General features: G+C 36.0%; 2 protein-coding genes across 10 annotated transcripts in view; both read right to left on the reverse strand.

The window, feature by feature from the left end:
• The window catches only part of LOC115632156 (hemicentin-1), a 123,421-nt gene extending 101,877 nt beyond the window's left edge, over nucleotides 1–21,544 (reverse strand). For 8 of the 9 annotated variants that reach the window (XM_030529183.1, XM_030529182.1, XM_030529184.1 and 5 more), the window contains exon 1: nucleotides 21,395–21,544. The gene's annotated coding sequence lies outside the window, so the exon portion shown is untranslated. Of the gene's footprint in view, nucleotides 1–2,337; nucleotides 2,406–21,394 lie in introns of those variants that run through there. The other variant, XM_030529178.1, reaches the window with a different exon arrangement.
• A 1,891-nt stretch (nucleotides 21,545–23,435) lies between these two features.
• LOC115632195 lies at nucleotides 23,436–26,151 on the reverse strand. The gene has a single exon (XM_030529241.1). It carries the CDS (start codon nucleotides 26,104–26,106, stop codon nucleotides 23,611–23,613), a length of 2,496 nt encoding a protein of 831 aa, XP_030385101.1. The 5' UTR covers nucleotides 26,107–26,151; the 3' UTR covers nucleotides 23,436–23,610.
• Nucleotides 26,152–26,388: the final 237 nt, after the last annotated feature.

The following is a 26,388-nucleotide window of genomic DNA, read 5'->3' on the forward strand; positions in this document are numbered from 1 at the left end:
ATAGCAAATAATATTAACGAAAACTAAGCCAAAATGTTGTTGATGAAAACGTGACTGGCCATACTGAGTGCCTCGTATACATATGTATGTAGCTAATATATAGAACACACATACATATATACATATATACGAGTATGGATATCTAGTATAAGGCATATAGAATTTGGCCAATTTCTCTGCCACTGGCCGCCAAAAGTCAACGCAAACTATTTATTTATTTAGTTTGGCAGAAACTCAAATGGATTCCCCCCGTCCTCTTCCAGTCTACTTTTCATCTTCCATCTTCGTCGAAGGCCTTCACGCTGTGTGGGCGTAAGTTCCGCCGCTACTCATCCACATGAGCGTCATTTTTATATTTTTGCTCGCCTCCGTTTTAGTTTCGGACGTCTTATTGAAAACTTATTTAATTTCTTCATTTTCGTGTCATTTATTGCATTTTATTATTATTGTTATTTGTTCAATTTTGCTGGCCTTCTCAATTCTTGAGATTTGGGAGGTAATTAAAGCGAATATTTTGTTTTTCTTTTTGGCGACAGAGATAAAAGTGACGCAGTCTTTTAGACTTGGCCAGATGAATTAATCAAGTATCCGGCCTACACATATGTATATTAAGAGCCATAAAAACGAATATCGCTGTGCACAGACAAGTTCTTGTAATAAAAAGTATTGTGAAACGTTTAACTGAACAATTAAAACAGCTATTTATTAAAAGTTCCCAACTGAAAAGTTTTATATGCGATGAAGAAATTAGAATATTAAAATGGAGTGATGTAATGCGAGGCAATGTAAAAGCATAATATATATTCGTTCTATGACATACTGTTTCCCTTTGCATTTCAGCTATAAATATGTTTTATATGATTTTGATTGAAGTATGATTTTAATTCAAGCATGCAAAAATATCATTTAAGTAGACCATCAAAACAATAATCTTTCATAAACAAGTAAGTACATTTTTATGACATTAAAATAAACAGCCACATTAAAGCCCATGTTAGAAATAACATATGTTTCGGGGCATTTTCCATAAAAAATTCTCTTTTAAGAATATTTACATTTTCTTAAGCTTTTATTAAAAGTTGGATATGAAAATAAAACTCAATTGAATAATCTGTTTGTATCTTTGTACCCAAAAGCCAAGCAAATGAAATATTGAAAGTAAAAGTATTAGTGGGAAATCTGTTTGTTTTCATCGCTAAATGATAGCAGAGTAACTCTACTTATAAATTAAACATCAAATGGATTGATTGTAGCTTTCGTCATGTTTCCAAGAAATTACAGAAATCGTTATTTAAAGCAAATCAACTGTGAAAGCGTCAAATGCTATGCTCGTGCAAAATTTCACTGCTCGATATGTTGAAGCTATTTTAAAGCCATTTACTTTAATTGCCTGCCAGCTAAAGTCGCTCTTGATAACTAAGTAGCTGTCTTTGTTGTTGTCGTTGCTGTTGTTGTTTTTGCTTGCGACTACCTGCCATTGCCTTGCCCAGTTATGTATCTGACTGACTTGGCGGCCTTGATTGACAGTCTCTCTTGCTCCTATTGCTATTGCTATTGCTATTGCTATTGCTGTTGCCTGCCTGCCATTAATCAGCTTAAGCAGCTGGCGCGTGCGAAATTAAAATGTATATAACTAGGTGTATACATAAATATGTATATATTAGTATACTAGTGTACTTCGTGTGGCATGTACAGGGTAAATAAATTGGCATCAAATTGCACGAACAACACGCGCCTTTAAGTACAAATTTGGGGAACAAGCTAGATGAAAGGCTTAAGATTGTCAATATTCTACAACTACTTGAATAATTCGTGAAACCGTTTATTAGCCGTTGCTGATTTTTTAAAGCTGGGACTACCCTCTCTTTAAATTAACCCTTTTTTCTGGTTTGTTTTGCTTGTGCCTTCTGACTTCCTAGGTTCTATTTTTGGCACTGTTATTACGTTTTTGCCTTCTTATTCTTTATGCAGTTTTTTCTTCTTTTAACTCTTGCTGCCTTTTGATTTATTTTGGCAATATCAAGTTTGCTTGTTAATCTTTTGTCGCTTCATTTTCTTTTCGTTCTCTCTTTTTATTCACGTGTGTGTGTGTGTTTGTCTCTTCATTTAGTTTTTTGCATGGTTAGACATTTTCTTGCCGCTTCTAGTATCATTTGCTTGTTGCTGTTGTTGTTGGTGTTGTTGTTCTTCTTGGGCCACCACGTAATTTCCCCAACAAAATGATTCTGTTGCTTCATTTATTTGCCATTGCGCTCCGCACCAAATTTCATTTCTCATTTTTTTTACCGACAGCTTCCTCGTTCGTTTCGTTTGCTTTGTCGTTCTGCTGGCCGCTACCTTTTTATTTGCTGTCATTCTCATTCTCTCCACACCCTCTTTCTCTGCCGTCTCTCTCTATCACTCCTCACATTTTGTAGCGCTGGCCTTGTGGTCATTCAACTGTAAGAGAGAGAAAATACATAAAAAATTATTAGATTTTTCTCGTTGTTGCTTCTGCTCATATGTTGCGGGAGTCGGAACACTACATTGCTTTTGTATGCATATGCCGGACACACAACTACCACACATACATACACACACACACCCGTACACAGACATATTCCTATATATGCATAGTATTGTGGGAAATTAGGCAGAAACATATTTAAGGCGATTTTCTTGATGAGATACCGTTTAATGTTTTGTCGTTTATCCCATTTCGCTTGTTTTCTGCTCACTTAAGGCTCCCTCCTCTACAGCAACAAAGAAAAAGCCAACTTGGCAGCCATATTATGGGCAGAAGGTCTTCATTTCTGGCATTTAACATATCATTTAAATGCAATGCCCAAAAGATAACTTAAAAGAATTTCTCAAGGCGGAGAGATTGTCGCATGAAATATGAATATGTTTCATATATTACGTATACGTACGGGTATTTGGCAAATGCCATTGGAAGCCTGGCACAAACAACACTAAGAGAATGAGTTATGCTTATAAAATAGTTGCATATATGAAAAGATTAGGAAAGCATTTTGAGAGTATTTTATTTTAGTTTGTGGTACAATACTTAATTATATTTATAGCTACTTGTATCTGTTGGCTTCTCGTGTCTAAGCATAAAGACAAAATAAATCTATGTATGTAAATGGCAATATACTTTTTTTTCGAGATATACTTGGAATCTTTATTGAAACAATTGAAGTATAAGCTTTCTGATTGGATCAGACATTTCAAATGTTGAATTTTCAGTATTGAAGTGCAGTTTTGTGTTTTCAATCGCCATTAATAGAATAACAAGATTTTGGATTTAGGCCGACAGTAAAGCTGCATAAGAGGGTATACAGTTTATTGTGTCCCAGCGCCATTTTGAACGGCTCTACTTATTATTAGAACAGTTAATTAGACTCTTTGTATTTTAATTAGTAGAATATGCTGACCATACAACTTGTCACAATTGTTAATTTTTATTTTTAAAAAATAGCTTGGTTGGTAGAAGTAGCTTATAAAAAGATATATAGCTGTAATTATATCCAGAATAGTGTAATTCTTCCATTAAAGAGGTACACATTCAAGAAGATATAATACATTACTGAAACACATAAGAAATACATTAACAAAATGTGAAAGCTCAACTAATACGATAGCTAGCTAATGAATAGGAGGCTACCATATTATTAATTATCTCCGATGAAGTAGAATTAGATCAACGCTACGATACATTTTGTGAATTGAAATTAAGAAGATGGCATTATGTTATTTTTCGAAATAGATAAGTAACTAAGTAACTCTGTTTTGTGCCTTACATATTTTTTAAGTAGCTCCAGCAGCGACTAGTCTTTAAATACAATTTGATATATTTCGAGAACGCATTCGCATAATTCTTTGTCAACTAAAAACAGCACATTAAATGCAAGCAAATCGCCATAAATTAACAGCAAACCCAAAAAGTTTAACAACAATAGTAAATGAGCCAACAAAAAAATAAAATAATAATAATGGGAGAGAATAAAGAACGCTGAGGTCATGCTAAGAGCGCGCAAAATGTGTTGCCAACTTGCAGGCGCGCACACAACAACAGCAGGAATAACAGCAACAATATGGAGTTGAAGAGCAAACGTTATAAAATACGAAACTACTTAGCGGCGTTGATGAATTGTGACATTTTTATGGGTTTGTCTCGCGAGCAAAGTTTAGCACGGCAAAAGCTTTTTGGCTTATCCACTCGACCAGGCCATAAACAATACGGTCAGCCTGGCCAGCCAGCCTAGCCAGCCAGCCAACTAGCCAGCCAGGAACAGCAGCAAAAATGCGTTTGCAAATTTGTTTGTTGCAAAGTTGTATTTTTATTTTATTCATATTTTGTTGTTTTTGCTTTAATGCTCACCTCACGTGTCGCCGCATCGTTTGACGCTTTCATCCCATAACTCAAATCATATTTATGGGGGAAGCGGGAGAAATTTCAAGCCAATAGCAGGCATTTGGAAAATTTATAAGCGTTCACTCTAATTAAAGCTCTCTGACAAAGAAATCGCGCCCAGCCATGACAATAGTCAGGCGTTTATCAACGCCTTAATTGTCGTTTAGTACGCAAAGTATTCGTGGCAATAAAAAAAAGCAAACACTGTAGTACGTTTTAGTAAATAGTTTTCCCATGGAAATGCCAGTGTGGTCCGTTTTAATGAGTCCCCCCATTTAATGCTGAGACAGAGGCACTTAAAATTGCCAACATTGATAAGAAAACGTGGCTGGTGGTGAAAGCGTGGGCTTGGCTGTCATTACAATGACAATGTACTGCTAAATGATTTAGCGCCAGCTGCAAATAAATATGAATTCCATTTAAGGAAGCGGCAGAGCTGATCTCATGATTACTGGAATATTCGGCTTTCACAATAAAGGTTCAGCTATACAAGTATGTTAGGGCATTAAAAAAAATAGTTGTACATATAATTTATTGTTGGTTGATATTCAAGGATATATGAAATGATTTTGAATTGTTTGCATATTAATATTGAGATAGTATCTGGAAAAGTATACTGTTTTATTGTTATTTTATTTATTATATTTTGTTTTATTACATGGAAAATTATTTTAAATAATTTTAACAACGTTTTCAAATAATTAAACACAATTGACAAAATATTTAAAAAACTAAAAAGCATTTAAAAAAGTCTTGGGAAAGTTTTTGTACAGTTTTCACCATAAAAAAGATACTATTGTAATAGATTCTTTTTTAAGTAGCTTTTCAAAGATCTTTCATAATATTTCTATGATAATGAAGTAAAACTTCATACAAATATAGAATGCAATTATTACCATAGAGAAGCCGGAGTTTTTTTTACTATTTTCCAAGGCTTGGGCGTTACGAGATCGTACAACTAGTTCCAGTGGCAAACATTAAAAGAATTTGTAGATAATAATATTTTCTTCAAATTTGAAAATATTTAGGGGAATGTTTTTCATAATTCCTAAGCCCCTATTGTTATTATATCTACATGCAAATATCTTTATGTACTTGAAGCGACACACACATACATAAATACAACCATCAGCAGCTGTTATCAATACCAACACAAAAGTAAAAACAAAAGAGAAAAAAATCACTACAAAAGCAAACTCCAACATGGACACAATATAAAGTGCGAGTAGATTGACTGGAAGCGCTTGAAAAAGCCACTGGGCATCGTTCAGATACACCAACACCATATACCATATAGCAACGACAGCAACAATAACAATAACAACAACAACAAGAACTACAAAAATAGCAACAGGAGCAAGTTGTGTAAAGTGTTGCACATCAGCCACAATGGCGCTAAGCCAATAAATTAAATCAAACAAGCGCGATAACCATTTCACTTTTGCCATGTCCATTCAGAAGACACACACACTCAGATACACACTCAGATACAAACACACACACGCGCACAGGAATAAACACCAACACTGTTAACCAACGCGCACACAAAAACAACACCAAAGAAAAACTCAAAATGGCGTAAACAATATAAAAAAGCAACTTGGGTTGCATGAGCTTTTGACAGCATAAAAAAATAAATATATATACAAAAAATAAAAGAATTCTGAATGCAAATGCATATAAAAAAATAAAATTTTCTTTTACAACAAGTCGACCTCGGTCTACTCTAAATATGTATTTTTATATAGATATGTGAAATGGTCACAGCATTAAAGGGTTATTATTAAAATCGAAAATATACGTATTTTTATGTATTTTCTTTTCAAATGTGCTAAAAGGCGTAACTTTAATTATTGTTGAGAAAAACTTATGAGAATGTGCTAGAATTTGATCAGAATCTTAAAGAGGCATATTTTTATATTTTTTTTACGAAATCGAAATCGATGGTAAGTGTTTTTAGAAACAATGTTTTTTTCACAACTTACGAACTAAAAAAATGTAATATTTTGAGTCTATTGGAGTCACTTTTGAAAAAATTCCAAAATGATCAGAAAGAACCGTGAAGGAAGTGATTGCAAAAAATCTCTAAATTTTCCTAAATTGGTTTAAGAATTTCTTTCAATAAAATACTGCTCTCTACTAAATGAAATAATTCGAGTGCTATGGCGGGTTCAAAATCTTCAAATTCTATATTTATGATAATACCTTTAAAATAATCTCCATTCTTTGACAAAAAACAACAAAATATTGATGCGGTATATTTCAGAGTGCATCCAACAATACGCCGCAACCCATGCACTCCGTTATTAAAGAGTATTGAGTGTTCAACAAAACAACGACCACTGCAACGAAATGGGAATATGGAGTAAAAAGCATGGCGAATACTTTTTAAAAGCTTTCTCCACACTTTTGTCCACACATACATAAATCCGTGGCAGTCGGTTGGTTTTGTTGTGGCAACATTTTTCGTGCGCCCCATCGATATGAATATATTGTTAATTTTTGTCGTGACGCGAATGACGGTTTATTTTGACGCCGCCATTTTTGTTTGCGCATCTCTATGGCAAATTGTTTAAGTTCAGTTTTGGCTGCTGCTGTTGTTATTGTATGTAGATGTTATAGCGATTATGACAACGACGTATGTGCATGTATGGGTGTGCATTTGATAGTGTCTTTGTGTGCGTAGCTTACATGGTCGTTCGGTTAATTGTTGGCAAGTCAATTAAAAGTTTTAATTTATGGCGCATATTGCGCCCGAAAATTGGCAAATGGGGGCCACTTTTTTGTGTGCCCTTTTTGGCAATTTCGCTTATGGCCCAGCCATTTGTTTTTGTCTCAGTTTCAGGCGTTTATAGCTTAGTTAACTAAACAGTTCATTTGCTGAGGGTTGTAAACTGCAGCGTCAAGTCTAGATGACTTGCAGGATGGTTTAATTCAACTTTTATGCAAAGGGGAATTCTGTCAAATATTTTGCAAGTTTTTAAATGAATTGTAGATTTTGTAAACACTGCCAACAGCCTATTGTAAAAGCTGGTGGTCGATTGACACCAAATATAGGTCTTAATAGTTTGTTATGAATAACTTGTCATTGATTGTTTGAACTGGAAGGTAAGGAGTTCCTAGAGAGCCAATGCCATCTGCGAGTAAGATATAAGAAAGAATAAGGCCTATATATGTACAATGTAAGTTTGTTGTCTCTATTATCTAATTCATAAGCTGTCAAGCTACTTACAATTTGGGAAAATAAAATAATTTATAATATTTTTTCTGATTATTAAAATTATTTGACAAAAACTTTGTCCTTAAAAAATCAATTATATTTTTAATTATTGCTTTTTTAAGATCTGTCCTAAATGAGTATTGGTGGCATTTTACAAAATACAAGATTAAATAATTTATCCAATTGGAAGCTTGGAAGATTAAAAATAAAAGTTATTTGGAAACTCTACTTGACCCGAAATGGAGGGTGAAGAGGGTGGAGTCTTTTGAGACGTCTGTTATCGAGGAGATTAATGGCAAGTATGTGAGTACAAATATTTGTTGTCGTTATTAAATATTGTCTAACAATGTGTACATTTTCTCAATAGATAATTTTTTCTATTTTCCTGTCCAAATTTCTTTTTGGAGCAGAGGGCGTTTATTTCAAAACGCTTTCTGGAAATTTTTCTTTCATTTCTGCGAACAATTAATATTAATTTCGAACAATGTTGTTGCTTTGCCTAGAGCCATTTAATAAGACCCATTGGTCCCTTCATTTCTACACCTACTCTACTAACAGCATTGTTAAGATAAGTTGTGTTGCTTTGCTCGTGCACCTTTTGCTGCTCACGAATGTGGACGAATAGCGACGATAAAGAATAGAGATAAAGCATGTGGAGTATACATGTTTTGGCATACATTAAAATGGATTACAAAATAAAAATATTTGCAGAGAAGTCATGGCAACAATGCTCAGTTGTTTGCTGGGTTTACACACACACACACACACTTCTATGCACACTCTCCCACACACTGTTAAACACACATGTATGTATTTTTAATCTAAATTTATGTGCAACCGGCCCAAGTCGCAGTGCCTCGCTTATCATCACCGGCAGTGGCAATGGCGATGGTGATGGTGATGACGATGGCGCCAACAGCCAGAAACACGCAAAGGGAACGGCTATGGATGGGAAAGGGAAATGGTGGGGGAGAGGCAAAGGCAAAGTTGTAAAGCACACGCGGGAGAATTGTGAGCCACAGAATGACTTGCGAATTAATTAGTAAAATTGCTTGGGGAGTCAAACTTGTCGGCATACACAGTTTTTATATTCTTGCTCGTCCTTTTTTGCTCTCCCACCATTTCGAACCTGTTGACCATGAGGCTCTAATTAGTGCAGTTGAGGCAAACGCCTTGAAAGTGAATTTGTGGCGGTACTTCAAAGGCCTAAAGACAAGAAAAGAACGAGAAAGACATACACAAAAGTGGGAGGGAAGGGAAATGCCAGCGCATGGAAAAATCCGAAGGGAGAAATTACATTAAAATCCAAAATAATGAAATTGCCAACGCAATAAAATGATTTTATGATTATGGCGTGTGTGTATGTGTGTAGATGAGTGTGTGTGTGTGTGGGTGACATGCCAAACTTGCCGATAAAAGCCAAAGTCGCAATGTGTGTGTATGTGTGGCATACTTTGGGGCACCACACATACATACGTGTACTACAAGTATACATATGTACATGTTAGGGGAGTCAAGTAGAGTCGAGTCGAGCCGAACGGAGTCGTATGCGCGCTGTAAATTAATAATATCAACTTTGGCAGCAAATGTCACAAAAAGGGCAAGCAAATAGCAGCACCCAATAGGTCCCCCATCCGCAGCCCACATTCACACACACACTCTCTCACATGCTCCTGTACGTGAATGTAGGTGTTTCTGCATGTGTATGTGTGAGTGTGAGGGCTCTTGGTGTGTGCGTGACTTGTTGGTGTTTACGGCAGTGGAATCAAACTTTAATGCTTGACATTTGACATGTGCAGTGGTTGGGGCTCGGATTCGGATTGGGATTGGGATCAGAGCTAGGTTTGTGGCTGGGCCTGGAGCTGGGGCTGTGGGAGTGTGTAATGTATGCTACGCAAATAGCACATAACAGCGTTCGGCATTGCGTTTTCATAAATGAAATTACCACCAGCTTTTCATATACGAGTACTCGTGTGTATTTATATGTGGGAGGGAAAAAACTATGGCATACTTTGCGGCGCATCAACAGCGACAGCTACAGTTTGATATTAATGCCAGGTGATTTTCCATTTGCCAAACGTGTGTTCACACACACACACATATATATACACGTCCGCTTTTTTTATTTACTTTATTTTCACTGTCTGCTAGAAATTTACAGTTATTTTTATTGCATAATTTATGGCGTTCGTTTGGCAAAATTGATTGCCAGCTTCTGTTGGCATAGTTTTAATTTTGTTTATTTTTGATTCTATTTCACTTTGTTTACTTTTGCCTTTGTCTTCATCAATTTCAATTTACACGTTGCTTAGGTGAACCAAAAGGAATGGGCACCAAATAATTGAATGGTATTTGTCAAAGGAATTCACATTTGTGAATTCAATTTCAAAAATTGTACAACTTCTGGGAATGTACGTGTTTACACAGTACTTTTGTTCTTTAAGAAGGAGGATTACAATTTTGGAAAAAGGATAACAGGGTGATGTAACAAAACACATAAACAATTAATACATAAATATTAAAAAAAAAGCAATTGGTTTTTGTTAAAGGCATTCCACCATTCCATTTTAAATTATTTTTAAGATGTACAGAAACAAAAACCTGTAGACATTTTTGGTAAGCATTTTTGGAAAAACTGGATGGCACTAGAAATCAAATAAATAAATAAATAAAAAATAAGTACAAGCTATTTGTTCGTTTTGGCATTTCCTATCGTTTGATTTGATTGAAAGTTTGGTTCGCAAACAAAAAAAAAAAAACGATTAAGCTCCCTAGGGGATTGAAGGTGGCGTTTTTGCGGAAATAAAAAAAATTAATTTGTTTTTAAAATGAGTAAAAGTTTAAAAATTTACTTCTCAGTTTGAATATTTTACTTAAGCAAAATTTAGCTTATTTTAAATCAATACGCAAAATAATTTTGCCATAATAATAGTTGTAATTAACAAGATATAATTTCTCGCAAATATAAAGAATACACAATCTATTCCATAAGACCTATAATTTTATTATACAAGCCAAGCTGTAAAAGGGGTTAGTTTAATGCGAATGTTTGAAGCTGTGAAAAGGATCTACTTATGTGTATTTAAGATTGGTGATGTCCTAATAGGACCCTGCAGGGTCTCCCCACACAATCCCTTTAATAAATCATACCAAATCAATTTTAAAGTGGAAAAGTTGTGCCATGAAACAACAAAATAAATATAATAATTGTTTACACTTTCATACTTTTTGATAGATCCTAGAAAATTAGGTTTGATAGTAGAATGCAAATTATGTTGTAAAAAAAATGTAGTTGATTTTTATTTAACCAGGCGACAATGTCAAAACTTGTATATACTAATACTTTTATCAAAACTTTGATGGGTATGAATAAATATGTAAGTAAAGTTAAACGAGCCCTTTGCAATATTTAATTAAACGCAATTTTTCATTTAGAGCTTAAGGCATCACTTCTCGTGAACTTCAAAAGTGTAATTAAAATTCTTTTAATGAAATTTAATATTCTGCATGTGATGGCTATATATAGTATAAGTATGTTTATTTTCTGTGTAAATTTACAAATATTTAAGCCTTAAATGGGCGCCAAATGAATTTCATTGATTCGCAGTCATCGAACAAAAAAACAAACACAAAGTGACAATTTAACACACACACAGAAAAACACACTATAATGTTGACAAGTAGCAGAGAGACGGACAGCAAAAATAATAACAACAACAACAGAAATATTAATGATCAAGATAATCAAACAAATAAAAAAGCAATTAATGCGCTTGTCATAATCAAAGTGCGAGGGTGTTCATTTATATGAATGCTGTTTGTGTGTTTGTGTGTGTGCTTGTGTTTGTGTTGTAACTAATTAAACAAAAACAACAACAACAAAAAAACAAACACAACACGCCAAGCGACAGACAGCAAACATTTGTCCAGCGGGAAAAATCGTAATAACATTTGAGTAAACCTAATAAAAATATTAATGGGCCTCAGACCCCGGACCTTAGCGGAGCCTGACCCCAGAGCAGCTGACACATCGGGGCGTTTGCCATAAGTGTATATGTCCACCTATTTATGTGCATACATATGTACTTATGTATGTGTGTGTGCATGTTTATGCCGTATGTAAATATTTGCTTGACGCATTACGACGCAAGCTTGTTGTGTATTGTGGCCAGCGCATTAAGAATGAGTGTATATAGATATGTGTGTGTCTGCGTCTGCGTCTGTGTGTGTGTGTGAATGAGTGTGCTTTGCATGTCATAAATTGCTGCATAAACAAAGGCGTTGTCCCTTGTTGACCAACGAAAAAAAAAAAACATTTACATACAACAGGATATAACCTTTCCAGTCAATTGCAATCGACTTTGGTATGCTCTGCCACTTATCTGTGATAAATACGGGTATATGTGAAATATTTGACTGCAGAAACAATTGAAAGTTCTGAGCTTTGAAGTATGAATAGTTTTAAAAAATTAAATCTAAGGTAAGTAATACGTATGTTGAAAAAATATGCAAGCTTTAATAAATAAATAAATACAGTGTTGGGCTTAATTGCACCAAGAAAATTAAGCATTTCATATTAAATAGTTCTAAAAAAATCAACAATATTTCGTTCGACTCATGTTTTGAGAAATAAATGTAGAATTAAATGTTGTAGAATTAAATGATGTAGAATTAAATTATGTTGAATTAAATGCTTTTACAATTAAATTTTACAAATGTCCAGTTTCTATAAAAATAAAACAATATTTCGTTCGACTCATGTTTTGAGAATTAAATGTTGTAGAATTAAATGATGTTGAATTAAATGCTTTTACAATTAAATGTTACAAATTTCCAGTTTCTATTAGATTTCCTACATTTTCAAAATAATATCTTAAAAAGGTTTTTGTAAATAATAAACATAAAAAATCAAAACATGTTTTTAATCAAAATATTGCATTAATTTACTTCTTGGTGTATGAAATAGTCGCTCCACTTCAGAAATAAATTTAAGAATATTTGGACTTACCATTCCTTTCCAAAAAGAAGTAAAATAAATGCATTTGCATTGCAATTGAATATCTTAGTTAAATGGAAAGTTTTGATAGAGAAACTATAGGAGACATATGTAGTAGGTTTAAGACAAACTTGTTTCACTTTATAAAGAAACTATTCACAAAGTTTGGTGTCTCTAGTCTCCCCGTACATAAAGACAAACCAAAGGGGAATATTTTACAGTATCGACGCAACTCTCAATGTCGACGAGTCCGATAGCATGTGTGGTGTGTCACATACATTGTCACAAAATAAAGTAGCTGCATTCTTTTTTTGGATGCAGGGCATAAGGCAACAAAGTGAAATACAGGCTAAATGATATTTTTCATTTGAGAGAGCGCGTCGCGACATGTGTCATAAATTCATAAAAGCCCGACGCCAAAAAATATGCACAAGCATGTAAAATGAAAAAAAAAAAAAAAAAATAGAAATGAAGGGCAGGAACAGTAACAATAGCAACAAAGTTCCACATGGTGGGACACCTTATAATGATGTTGGGTCTTGGCATTTTGCTGAAATGAACGAAATAGTTTTTGTTTTTGCCTCCCTTCCGTTTCTGACTCCCTTCTCAGACCAGCTTATTTGCTCAATGTCTAGCATTCTATCGCAGTGCAAATAATGTTGTATATTTCTAGGCGCTTTGCTCGCTGTTTGCCAACTAAACATGAACAGCAACAACAACAACAACAACAACAACATAACAACAGCGACAACGTTGTCTGTCTGGGCCATGCACCATGCATCATTTTCCATTGACAACTACTTTTTGTCATTGTGCATTGTTTAAAGCATATACATATTTTCTTATTTTTATTTTTTGTCGTTATCCTCGACTATCGTTGACAGTGTCTGCCCAGTGGCAAGTTAGCAGTTGCTCTCTATATATGTATATACACACAAATTCATATATATTTATATACATATATTTATATTTTTATTAGATTTATTTGGCGCTTTTATCTTGCGTTGTGTCGCGACATTTTGGCAAGCGCCTGTAAAAACATATGCAATTATTTTAGCGTAAAATTTGTGATGCAACTAAATACGGATATGAATGTTTTTGCGTCTGGTGTGAAAGAATGCCCGGAGTGATGCGGCATATTTAACAGATCGTATAAAATATGCATTGAATGCATATGCGATGAGAATTATTTTTACTGGAAAATCATTTTTTCAAATTTTAAAGCAATTGATTTGTAAAATATTATCCATTTTTGCTTTATTTAATAATAAGAAACTAATAGTTATTCCAAAAATTGTTGTTGGTCACCAAAATAGAAGCACATAAATATAAGTTTTCCAGATCTTAGAAGCTGCCAGAAATTGTAATTTTCAGATCTGCGATAGTATTGAACTGCAGGCTTTTTGAAACGAGGTTGCCAGCAAATAATTGTGCTGATAACTTATTTGTATTAAACAATAATTAATTGAGTAAACAAACGGTTTTTCAATTTGAATCCAATGTCTTTTTTAAAAAGACAAAATAAAACAATTTGATTCTGCACAAATGTCAACAATTTATAAAGTACATATAAAATAGTGTATATCAGCCATGGTATTTTCTTGAATTTAAACAAAAAACTCATCAATTTTATACTTGTATAAAAAAGAGTCTCATTTCTTCAACATTTTCGCAACTAAACAGTTATATTTCAGTTTTTTTTAATGAAAAAAAAGATATTTTTAATTTACTTTATGCAGATTATTCTTTGTTATTGAAATATTTAAGTGAAATATGAAAGATTTTAAAATTTGTAAAGATTTTTGTGTGACCTTATTTAATGTTGATGAAAATTCACACATTTTGGGCTCTTTAATTTGGTAGCAGTTGTGTTCTTCTATAACCAATTATGTATATATGTGCATGTGTATGTACGAACTCTTCAAAATTCAACGAACCGAATGCTGGCCAACCAGAGACGATAGACTGCACTTACCTAGCTAGAGGATTAGGAATTGTATTTTCTCATCTATTTAGTTCGGAACAGACCGGACCAATTGAAAAATACCTTCGCCCGCTTCATTTGTTACAATTACACAAAAAATGGGTGGCGGTGCAGGATGTGGAAGGTATGCAGCAACACAAAAAACTTTATTTAGAGTTCTTTCTGCCTGAGACTTCTCGGAAGTTTACAAGGTGAAGCACACTTACAGGTATTCCGAGCCTTTTCGTTTGTTTTCACCTACCTAGGTCCGAGAAAAATTCGTTGCTAGTTTATAAAACCAGTTCGCAACCCTGTTCCTTCCCCTCGCCCGAGGGTTCTTTTTTGTGTGCAATCAATCAAGCGCCAAAGGTCAGCAGAAGCTTCCAACTGTTTCAATATTGTGAGCAAACTTGTTAAAAGTTAAAGAATGACTGCACATCATTTACTGGGGGCAGACAAATGGGGAGGGGGGGTATTTTTTGGCAAGTACGAGTACATTTTTGCTTTATAGGCACGAGTTGTTTTTCTTTTCATTTTTTTTTGTTGTTGTTGGCTTTCTCGCTTGGTTGTGCTTTAGAAGTTTACAGCCAACAATAAAAAGGTAATGCAACGCTTTTCGTTGCTTGTTTTAATTTGCTAAGCATATCTGAGATTTCTTTCTCTACCTTCTGCTTTTTATTTTAGCTACCTAAATCAAAAAATAAACAACAATAAAAAACACTCGGGCTCAAAAATTGAAATCAACATCACCTGTCGCTTCTAAAAAATAAAATGAGCACCGTATTTCTTATGCATGGCGTACAAGACAAAAGACAACTGAAAACACACACAATACACGCTGATGAAAAGAGGAGAAGAGAAAAACACTTGGCAGCACATTTCCCAGGCGTCTAAAAAAAATCTACATTAAAAGCGCGCCATTTGATTTCTTTCTCTCTGTCTTTGCCACTCGTCGAATCCACACTCAGTCACAAAATTTCTTGCAGATTCTGCCAGGTCTTGTTGTCTTTAGTGATTGTTGGGAACACTTTTCTGTCCAATGCAAGCTTTCTTCTTTCCAAGAAAGACAAACTTATTTAGTGAAATAAGCATTTCATTAAAATACATTTTAATTTTTAGAAGAAATCAGAAAGAAAACAGTTCTTTGAAGAAGGAACCACTTATTAATTAGACATAAAAACGACGTCATTCATTACAACGGTTGCTTCTTAATTTGCAACAAAGAAAGATATTAGTATTCAAAATAATTCCACAATATTGAAATGCAATCATTCTATGATAATTTCAAATCACAAGTATAATAATAATAGAGTAATAATAATAATAATTAATGTATAGTTCAATTATGTGCATGTTGTTACTTACATTTTAAAAATTGCATTTGCATAAATCCATGGAAGTGCAAGTGTACGGCAATTGGCGAGCGATTCATAATTCGAGTTTTATAAATTGTGTATTTGGCAGAAATTATATTATTTATGATTGTGCGTTCATTTGTATTTGAACACAGTTTATATGTGTTGGAATTAAAACGCGATTGTTCAAACATGGGCAATTGTTTAAATGTATTTATTTCAATTGTTGCAGTACGCATGTTTTGAATAAAAATTGAACTAAAATTGAAATTAGTTTAGTATGTACATATAGATATTTTTTGAATTATCTTCTACATTCGAGTCGTCGCTTGTTCAGCTTAATTAACCAGCAGGATGGATTGCGATTAGTTTTGAAAACAGTCTAGAGGAGTGGTCTAAACTATCCAGTTCCTTCCCAGAAACTGGTTAGCAGTCGTTAATATTCATCTTTATTTTTGGTTGCTCATGTAAAGTGCTTTAATGCTTCATCATTTTTGTAAATTTTATTTATAATTGAAATTTTTTCTTAAACGTTGCCGTTTCATTGCATTTGATAGAAATTTAAAATTAGAAAATTAGTAAAAAGGCAAATTACGCCAGATTCTATATTTATTTTGTACTTCTGGTTCTCTCATCATTTGGTTCTTCTTTTCAAAATTGCCAGGTAAATAGCTCTCTATCTATATTTAATTTAATAAATCAGTGGATAAATATTTATTAATCACATTTCGAATTTGAATATCACAACGTGCCGTGAGATTTTTGTTATTAAAAATTCGATAGATTTGAGTTTTTTTCTGTTTGCAATCTGAGACCCGGCTCTACAAAATGCATATCTTGCAACTTAATGAGTATTGTCTGAAATCCCTAATTGACTATTTGGAGGTTGAGGACAAATTCAAGCTCTCTCACGTGTGCGTGCAATTTCAACAATTGGTTCTGGAAAATTACAAATTGGCAAATCCCATATATGAATGGCAATATTGGTGGAATATAAAATCGAAACGCAGTCGACAGGAGCTTTTGCTGGGCTGCAAGGATATCGAAATATTTAAAATGACCTTCAGAGCGTACATGATCGAGGAGGCTGCCATTATTGGCAGCATTATCAAACGCATGAAGGCATTGAAGAGACTCTGCTTAATAGAACATACTTATAAGGATAAAGTAATGAACAATGAGGATGTGGATCGACTCAACAAACTATTGGCTCAGATTTTAATGGCACTAACAGACTTGCCCGCATTGAAAGATCTCAAAATTATCGGTATGGTACTATGCAATTTTTTGGCCTTATGATAAGATTAAATTCTAGGAAAACGTTCAACGCGTGCTCTCAAATGCCTAAGCAGCCTAAAACTGCTTCAAAAACTTTCGGTTGATTACCGAATCGATGCAGTAGATTTGATAGAATGCTTCAAATCAAATCCAGAATTACGAGCTGTGCGCCTCACCGATGAATACGTACTCGATTTATTTGAAAGAGATGAATCGCGTTTTATAAAACAACGCATTATAGACTACAAGTATGCCCACACCCACGTTTCGATGAACAATCTCTTAAGGGTAGTAAGCAGCTCTGGAAAATTGGACTACTTGCAACAATTCACTAACAATATTCCTATGGATGTTGCATCAACTAATGCAATTGGCAGTTTGAAGTCACTTACGAAGTTAACGGGATATTTTAAAGATGCCCAATCCATGGGACCTTTGATCCAACTCATAAGTCTCGAAGAACTACAGATTAACTGCTTTTGCGGTCTCAATTATTCGTCGATCCTTTTAAATATTCTTGAGAACTGCACCAAGCTTAAGATAATTGAAATAACCTACGGCTTTATCGATAGTCAGTTCATATCGGATGTCATTAAAACGTTAAAGTCGGTAAGAGACTCTGAGAACCAAATGCCGTTGCGACTGCAGGTTCGAGAATATAGAATATATGAATCGGAAGCTGTAAGTACATTTTGAGCTATGTGGGTTGACATTTCCAAAGAAGATCAACATTTCTGTACAACTATTTAACTTATGAAAAATGTGACGGACTTTGTAATGGACAGGTCTGTCTATTAGGAAAGTTTTGTTTAATAGTTTTTGGAGCATTTAGCTGTGAATGGTCATAAATAGTCGGTTAGATAACTAATAATATGTATGGATTTTCATTCGTCTGATATTCATATTTGAGTGAGTTAACGAGGGTAGAAATCGGCTTAAAACTAGTTAAGAATGCATTAAATATTGAGTCAACAAATTAAAAGTTAAACTGATTTGGAATATAATGTATACGGAAGAGTTGGTATAGAGTAAAAATTAAGAAATCGTCCAAATTATTTCAAAATTCTATAATTGTGTACAGTCGAAAAAAATGTGTACAATAAAGTGTTTTTAGTTGGCTTTAATATGTCTTGGAAAAATTTAACGTTTAATCAGTTTTGAAAGAGTTGCCGCACAATTCTTCGCAAGGACTCTATATACCCAACTACAATCTATAGGCCTAGAAGAATAAAAGTAGAGAGCATATTTTGCCTTTGCTGATTAGACAAAATATTAGCCTGCATTCTTCTTACATTGTATTTAAATATGGGCTTATATCAGTTAACTACAATAAAAATATATGCACACATTCTAATTCGATTCTTATTATTTTTATTTTCAGGTAAATCATGTTGATCCGGCATATTTGGACTTATGTGTCATAAGCTCAGCTTTATGAAGTTCTAAAATAAATGCAAATTCTATGTTAGATGCTAATAAAATCTAATTACAAGCTCAAACTTTATATAAAATTGGGAAATCTCTCGGCTTAGTTGGTTAGCCGGCTTGTCGTCCAATTCGCTCGCCTAGCACGTAGCGCACATTAAACACCCGCACACACGCACACACACACACCCGCACATACACATCCGCACACACACACACATACGAGTCACCACACCTCCCTAACGTACAACGTATGTGAAACGGTGCGTATAATTTGCAATTTAAATTTTCAAAATTATCTTGGCGCGCTCTTTTTCATTTTTCGAATTTAAATATTTAACGCAAATGCCTTGAAGTAACATTTTTTTAAATGTAAAAAACCGTTAAATAAACGTCCCTAAATGAAATGCAACGTTGCGTTTTATGAGCCGCCCAGGCAGCAGTACTCGCACCAACAACAATAACAACATCGGTCGCATTTAGGCCGACAAGGGTTCAAGTTACTACCGCAGCCAACGACACCGGCATCGCCGTTGCCATTACCGCTGCCACTGCCACTACCACCACAATCCTCATCAACAAGCAACCTGGCTGAGACCAGACCAGACCAGACCAGCCCAGCCCAGCCCAGCCCAAGCCACGCACCGACGACTGACACACGTGCACTTGTCTGCGCATCCCTGACGTCCCGTCCCGCACCACCTCGCCATTCCACATCATTGTTCGCGTCGTCGCATGTGGTCATTAAAGGAATTTCCGCTGTGGTCATCGAACCGTGAATTAAAATGTGCACAAAATGTTCTTGCCACCGTATTTTTTGGTTGTTGTTTTTTTTTTTCTTGTTATCATTGCACGGTTTGAGCCTAACGTTGTTTTCTTTTTTGTGTTTTACCAAAAACGTGAAACGAAAACTTTTGATTCCTGGGATACACGAAAATTGGCAGCGACTGGTGACAGAAAGTTGGCATATGGGCACGGTATGGGTTAATGGCATTTTCCATAATGCTTATTTCAACACAAAAGCACTTTTATTCTTTTATTATTGGCTTTAAATTTCAAATAAAAAACTAAATACATTGGGCTTAATAAAAAACAATATGGATGTGTTAGCGGCTGTGCCTTTTAACTTAAAATCCTTTGGAAATGACATTCGCTAAGCGTTTCAAAATAAATGGTTAAATACTATTGACAAGAAACAATTTTAATGCAAAAGGTTACTAAATTGTTCGGTTAAGACAGGCAAAGTATCTTTAAGTAGTCCCAGCCTTTTTTGTTACTCTCAAAATGACATGTTTTCTACCCCACTGTCTTCAAAGGCAATAAATTAAATAATACAAGCTTATATAATTTTAAAGAATCGCTACATTTGTATTTATAACAACGACTACGAATTATTTATCTAACACGTTATTTAGCTGATCGCGATATTTAATATCTTTTAATAATTTCTAATGAGTTCACAAAATAATAAGCCATTATTTTATTTGCTTGAATTACTCCTGAAAAACTCTTTTTCTCTGAAGCTTTGGCTACTCCCCACCAAACGTACATATCTATCTAGCTTGAATTGAATTGAGAATTAAAGTACCAAAGAACTTGACCTTCGAAAATATTAGGAATACATTTATCATATTTTTATCAAGTCGTAAACTGACCAAAACATAAGCAAGAAGCTATGTTTGTACCTTGATTTATCACCACATAGCTCACAAGTGAATATTATTGGAGCATATGCTATATTTTTTTGAATGTACAAGATTTTGGTTTTTATTTTCCTGTCCAACTATTTTGCGTGAGCGCTAGCATACATATGTACGTTGTATATAAGTCTCAGCCGATTTTTACTTTTCGAAAACACAGAAAGATATAAAACGAAATTCAGTTTTTTCATTTTGCAGAGCATGACACATTTTTTGCATGAATTATACGCGCTGAAAGAAAAATGAGAAAATCGTGGCACGCTATTTTTAAAACTAAAGCGGCTATGATATAATTCTGCTGTCGACTTTTGCTGAGACACACCGATTTATATATACTATTATATATCTACATTTGCATATATATATAATTTTCGCTTTTAGCACACATATTTTCAACGTTTGCTCATTTACGAAAAAACTTTCAAAAACGAAAGATTTGATTTGACAAGCAAATTATATTTAATTTGTTGTTATTTTTTCACATAAATTTATTATTTCAAGAATTGCCATGTTGAAATAGTTATATACTCGTATGTAGGTATAGTTATTACAAAACATGTTGTGTAAGGTCGATGGAAATTTTCCATAACATTAAATTGTTTATTTTTAAGGAACAGGAAAACTGGAAACGAACTTGAAGGTTAAAATGTATTATTTTATAAATAGAAACTATGAAAAGTAAAACTATTTTTGCTTTAAGATTTAATATTCCATTTATAGCTTTAATAATATTTATAATATTTATAGCAGTAATTTAATTATTTTGTTTTATATAAAATACTTGATTTATACATTTTATAATTTTCTGGCTCAGCTTTATGTTTAATGTATTTAAGTGTTAAAAGATCGAGTATGTTTTTAAACTTTCTATAAATTTTACAAGGTTTTTTTTTTTATATTTTCCGTCAATACTTTTTAATGGGTTTTCAAATTTTATGGAATTTTTATTTTTGAAACTTGTGATTTCATTTTAATTTATAATGCCACTTTAAAATTGTAATGATTATTTATTATTATTATAATTTCTTTTTGAATATTTTCCACCTTTTGGCTTTGCTTACTTATAATTTGTTTGAGCGTATTACTCGCTTTTCACTTGGTTCTTTTGTTTCGAGCTGAAATTCATCAACTTGTGCTTACTATTCAAAGCTACTTGGATCACACGCGCGCTGATTACGGCAATTGTGTTGGCCAGGCCAAGACAACGGCACGGCACGGCACAGACGACGTTGGAGCAAAAGACGAGAGCGCGCGCGCTAGGAACACGTACTCGACACGCACGACGTTCAAAATGAAACTGAAATCCACTTGATGGCTGAAAGGCAGCGACAGCCGCAGTCGCAGCCACGGCGAAGGCAACAGCAACGAGACAGCGCCAGCGCCAGCGACAGCGGAGCCGACGTCGACGTCGGCAGACAAGTGGCAAGGCAGGGAGCAGCTGCGTAGGAAAAAGCCACCCTTAAGTGGCCCGAAATGTTGCCGGCTGCGTTCGCGTTGACGGTGGCGTTGGCGCTGACGCAGGCATCGCTGTCAACAGCGTCAACAGCTGTAAAGACATTGCCGCCAACGCCACCGCCACCGCTACCGCCAACGCCGCAACTTGGCAACGCGCGTGTTGGTCAAGTGTTTTGGTTGCCACTGCCACAGCCACATGTTGTTTGTGCCGCCGCTGTTGTAGACTTTTTTGCGCCGCTTCTGTTGCCATAAAATGTAGTTTGTTGCGGCTCTACTTAGTTGTTGTTATTGTTGCTGGCCGGCCGCTATTGCTATAAATTTTACTTCGGCATATGTATGTATGTGTATGTAGTATGTGGCCGCAGCCGCAGCCGCCCCCCACGTTCTCCTTCTGACTGGATTTCCGTTTGCCTCCCATTTTATGTCTGCAGCCGCGCATAATTAGATTACTTGATCTGTTCCCTCGTTTGTTTTTTCCTCTTCTTTTCTTTAGTTTTGTTTTTGTTTTGTACGTCAGCGTCGTCGATGAAAAATATGGTTTTCGTATTTATGGCAGATGGCAATGGCTGCAATCGGAGCAATCTCTGCTAATTACACAAATCACGGCTAAACACACGATGTACTAAATACACAAATATATGTATAGATGCTCGATGAAAATAAAGAAACAAAACAATTTACTCAAGTGGGTCGTAAAAACGTACGAGTAGAGCAAATTAAAACAATTTTCATTCTGCGGGAGACCTAAGCTATGCAAAAAATGTGACTAAATCACATCAACATAGTGCCGTCTGGAGGAAATGGAAAAGGTTAGGAATGCACTGGTTTTTTTTGGGGTCCGAAAGTTCTTAACATTGCAATATTTTTTTCTTCTCGATAGAAATGAAACTACGTGGTTATGTTGAAGTAATTTAATTTGAGTTAATTTTGTTTTTTGATTGGTAAGAGGAGCCTATATCATTACTCAACAATGATTGATGGCTTAAATAGAAAGGCTTAAATGAAAAGAGCTATCGCTATCGGTAATCGATAAATAAATGATTGGAAACACAACTGTAAGGGGGTGGAATATATTAAAATTCCAATAAAAATGACTAGAAACCTTGCTAGAAAATCCACTATGACTGGACAGAACGTCCACTAAAACGGCTAGAAAACTCTCGATAATTGGTTAGAAACCCAGCTAGAATATGCTGAAAAATTAATACAAAATACAGATAGAAAATCGGCTAATGGCTAGAAGAACCGCTTAGAAACGCAGTTTGTTTTTCATTAAAAATATTCCTGGAGTCCCCTAAACCCCACAAGAAATGGCAACTCTAAAAATCTACCAGGGGCATAAGCCAGCAGAAGGCAAATCAGCTATTGCTGATTGCGTATTTGACAATTAGGATCGTGCAGCCTTGTGTTGTAAAATATGCGAACTAGAACACCAAGTTTGTATATATTTCAGATTGTACCGTCATACCATTTTTGTTTACATTTATAATATCCAATTCGTCAGCTGGTCTACTTGCTGTTCATTTATGTACGTCTGTTACAATGCTATTCGTTTCGTCACAGAAAAGGTTGCCGATCCAGCATTTAAAACGCTCATATAAGAAGTTTCACTTTAAAACTTGGTATTTACAGAGAGAGTGTAAAAAGTTATAAAAAGAACAATAAAAATATTTAATAAATAATATTTATATTAAAACGCTAAAATTTCTTTGTGACCATAATTTTGACCATCTGTCCATTTCTCAGTGGGCAATGAAGTGACAGTATCTGGACGACTGTGCAGTACGTCCGACACTGCCTAGCACTCCATTGCCCAGCGAGATTATTCTTTTGCTAATCGCATATACATGCGCATGTTAATCATGTCCCGTTTGTTTTTGGCAGTGGATGCCTTGTAGCGCTTTATGTCGTCCTCACAGGATGGCATGTATGCAAAGAAGGTGTCCCTAATCAGGCGACAGCCCTGAATATGCGCATAGCCACGCAATGCTAGCCAAATGAGGCGTGCTTCCTCCATGGCCTGTCTATTGATCTCCTCCTCGTACTTTCCACGTATTTGCTCGCACATCTCAACGTACTCTGCTTTCTCGGCAGGGCTCATGAAGTGCTTACGCCTAGGAACTGATTCCAAAATGGGTGAAAATTGTTTGAGCATTTGCTCGGCCGCGTCGTACATGTAGGTCGAGGTTTTCACCATTTCGTCTATTTCATTGATGGTGTAGGTCTTGCCATACCGATCGGCCAGCCAATTCAGTAGAATAGGCATCTTATGAGCATTCGGCATAGATGCTAGAACGAAGGCAGGATTACGCTTCATTCGTTTTATCCCGGCCTTGAGCAACGTCGCTAAAAGCTGTTCATCGTCTGGATCGACGGTTTTTATATTCAACACATTGAACTCGTCACACGCTGCTTCAGGATCAGGGTCACTTGTCGTTCCTTCTGGCTTTCGTTGTAGATTCTGTTTTAGCATTTTAATCGCACACATATCGGCAGCATTTGTTACAGTCCCGTCAAAAAACTGAGACAACCAACCTCTAACTGCTGGAGTTGTCTGAGGTTGTCTGCATTGCATTGCCTGAGCTGCTTGGCACTCAAGTTTCTTATCATCGTCCTCAATTGTTTTATTCAAGGCATCGATGCAGAGTTGTTTAATTATTGGCTGTTTGTCATCTATTTGGTATTCACCCTGTTTCTCCGCCAGAGCCACTTCTGCTTCGGTCAGGGGAGGCATTCCCGGCAGATCAAAGATCTTGAAGTAGTCCAATTGCGGCGTGTTGAATATCGACTGACTGGTAAAGGAGTCCCATGTGTCTATTGTTTGCTCACTCTTTTCTTCTTCTCTGACCACCCGAAAGGGCTTTAAGCGACTGCATTCCGGTATGAGATCACTGAGGTTCTTAAAGTCTGTAGTCAGAGGTTTTGGAGGTTCCGGCTCTGGCACTGGCACTGGCGCATTCTCAGCTGGCAAGGGCTTTAGGATACGACGACTAGTAGAACTGGCTCGGCTGCTGCTGCGACTGCGACTGCTGTGACTACCTCTGCGACTGCTTATTGGCTTACGATGTCTCTTGGGCTGCAGAGTTTCTACTTTTTGTACCGTCTTCTTGTTGAGCACAACCTCCTTGCATTCCGTGGTGGGGGCTTCCTCGCCCTTAGCGCGTACCTTCAGCACCTTAATGGCCGGCTCCTTTGATCCAGGCAGAGTAGCGGTGGTCTTCTTTAGGTTCAGATCGATAAGCAGCGATAGATCGGCTTTTTTTCGCGGACCCACAGGCGGCAAAGACATTAGATGTTGGCACAACTTGCAGTCCGCATCTGGTCCACTTAGTTTGTAGAGTAGAGTGTATTGGCGTAGCGCGTATTGTCGCCATGAGACCTCGGCATCTTCAATCTCTCTTTCCAACTGGCGCACAATGCGCCGCGTCTGCTTTTCCCGCTTCTCTGCCGGCACATCAAGCATTTCCATGCAGCGATTCAAGGTTCCTCCGGCTAGGCGCACCTTCTTCAGCTCCAGCAAATGCTGTTGGGAACGATGGGTAGAACAAAGCACCGATTCCTCCTGCTCATTCATAGTAACTGGGCCATCGTGAAAGAACAGACGATTGATTTCGGAGCTGAGTATTTTTTTGGTGATGCGCTTGCCCGGTGACAGCTTATAGTTGATGAACCAATGCGCGGCAGCTTCTTTGCCCTGGCTTGGCAAATTTTTGAAGTGTGCGTATTCAGGGAAGTACCACCTGCGTGTCTGATATGAGAGCAAGGTTTTGGGTGCTGTGGCATTTGGTCGTGGCTGCGGTGCAAAGTAGGGTAAAACGTAATCACTGAGCTTAGTACCTTCACGCTTCTCCTTGGCTGTATTGCGAGCTTGAATCCGACGGCGTTCGGCATCCTGAAACTTCTTGGAGCAAGAGGGTGGCGGCAATATCTGATCGAGTTCTCGCATTGTCGCAGGCATATCGAGATGAGCGATGGCAGAAAGAATCAGTTGCTCGGTCACGCTATAGTACTTGTTTTCAATATCTTCTCCATTCTTTCGCTTATAGTAGGCTTCCCATAGGAACCAGAGAAAGGCCAAATTGTTGCCATGACTCACATTCATAACAATCTTGAGGTATCTGGATGGGATCTTTGGACTCACACCCAATGAGTGAAGGCACCTTTCCACACGGTATGTGGTGCCCTGCTCGGTATCATCGCGTATAGCGGGACGCAGATTTTCCGCCGCCTGGAGCTGTTCAGTTGACAGTCCTCGGTACCAGCGAACGCTTTCCATTTCGCGCAAGACCAACAACGCATCTTGATGTGCTTTCTCCATAATGCTATGTTTTTTTATATATATTTTCAAGTTTTGAGTTTTTTTTTGTGTATCAAAGGGATTACTTGAAAATTTTACAACAACTGTGCCTTGATCTGTTAAACCTGATCGGTGCTAGCAGGGTTTCGTTTTAAATAAAGGAAAAGAAGTTTGCTTTTGTCTGTATGTATTGGGCTATTGTATATATTTTGAACAAACCGAAATGCGGAAATAGGGAATGTGCTATATTAAATTAAAATCAACACTCAGCAGCTGGTGTGGCCAGTTCGTTTGCTGGAATAC

Source organism: Scaptodrosophila lebanonensis, unplaced genomic scaffold (assembly GCF_003285725.1).
Source record: "Scaptodrosophila lebanonensis strain 11010-0011.00,11010-0021.00 unplaced genomic scaffold, SlebRS2 tig00001415-arrow-pilon, whole genome shotgun sequence".
NCBI lineage: Eukaryota > Metazoa > Arthropoda > Insecta > Diptera > Drosophilidae > Scaptodrosophila > Scaptodrosophila lebanonensis.

Excerpts from the sequence above, each read along its gene's own strand:
- LOC115632195 (XM_030529241.1), bottom strand. The coding sequence starts at position 26,106 with ATGGAGAAAGCACATCAAGATGCGTTGTTGGTCTTGCGCGAAATGGAA.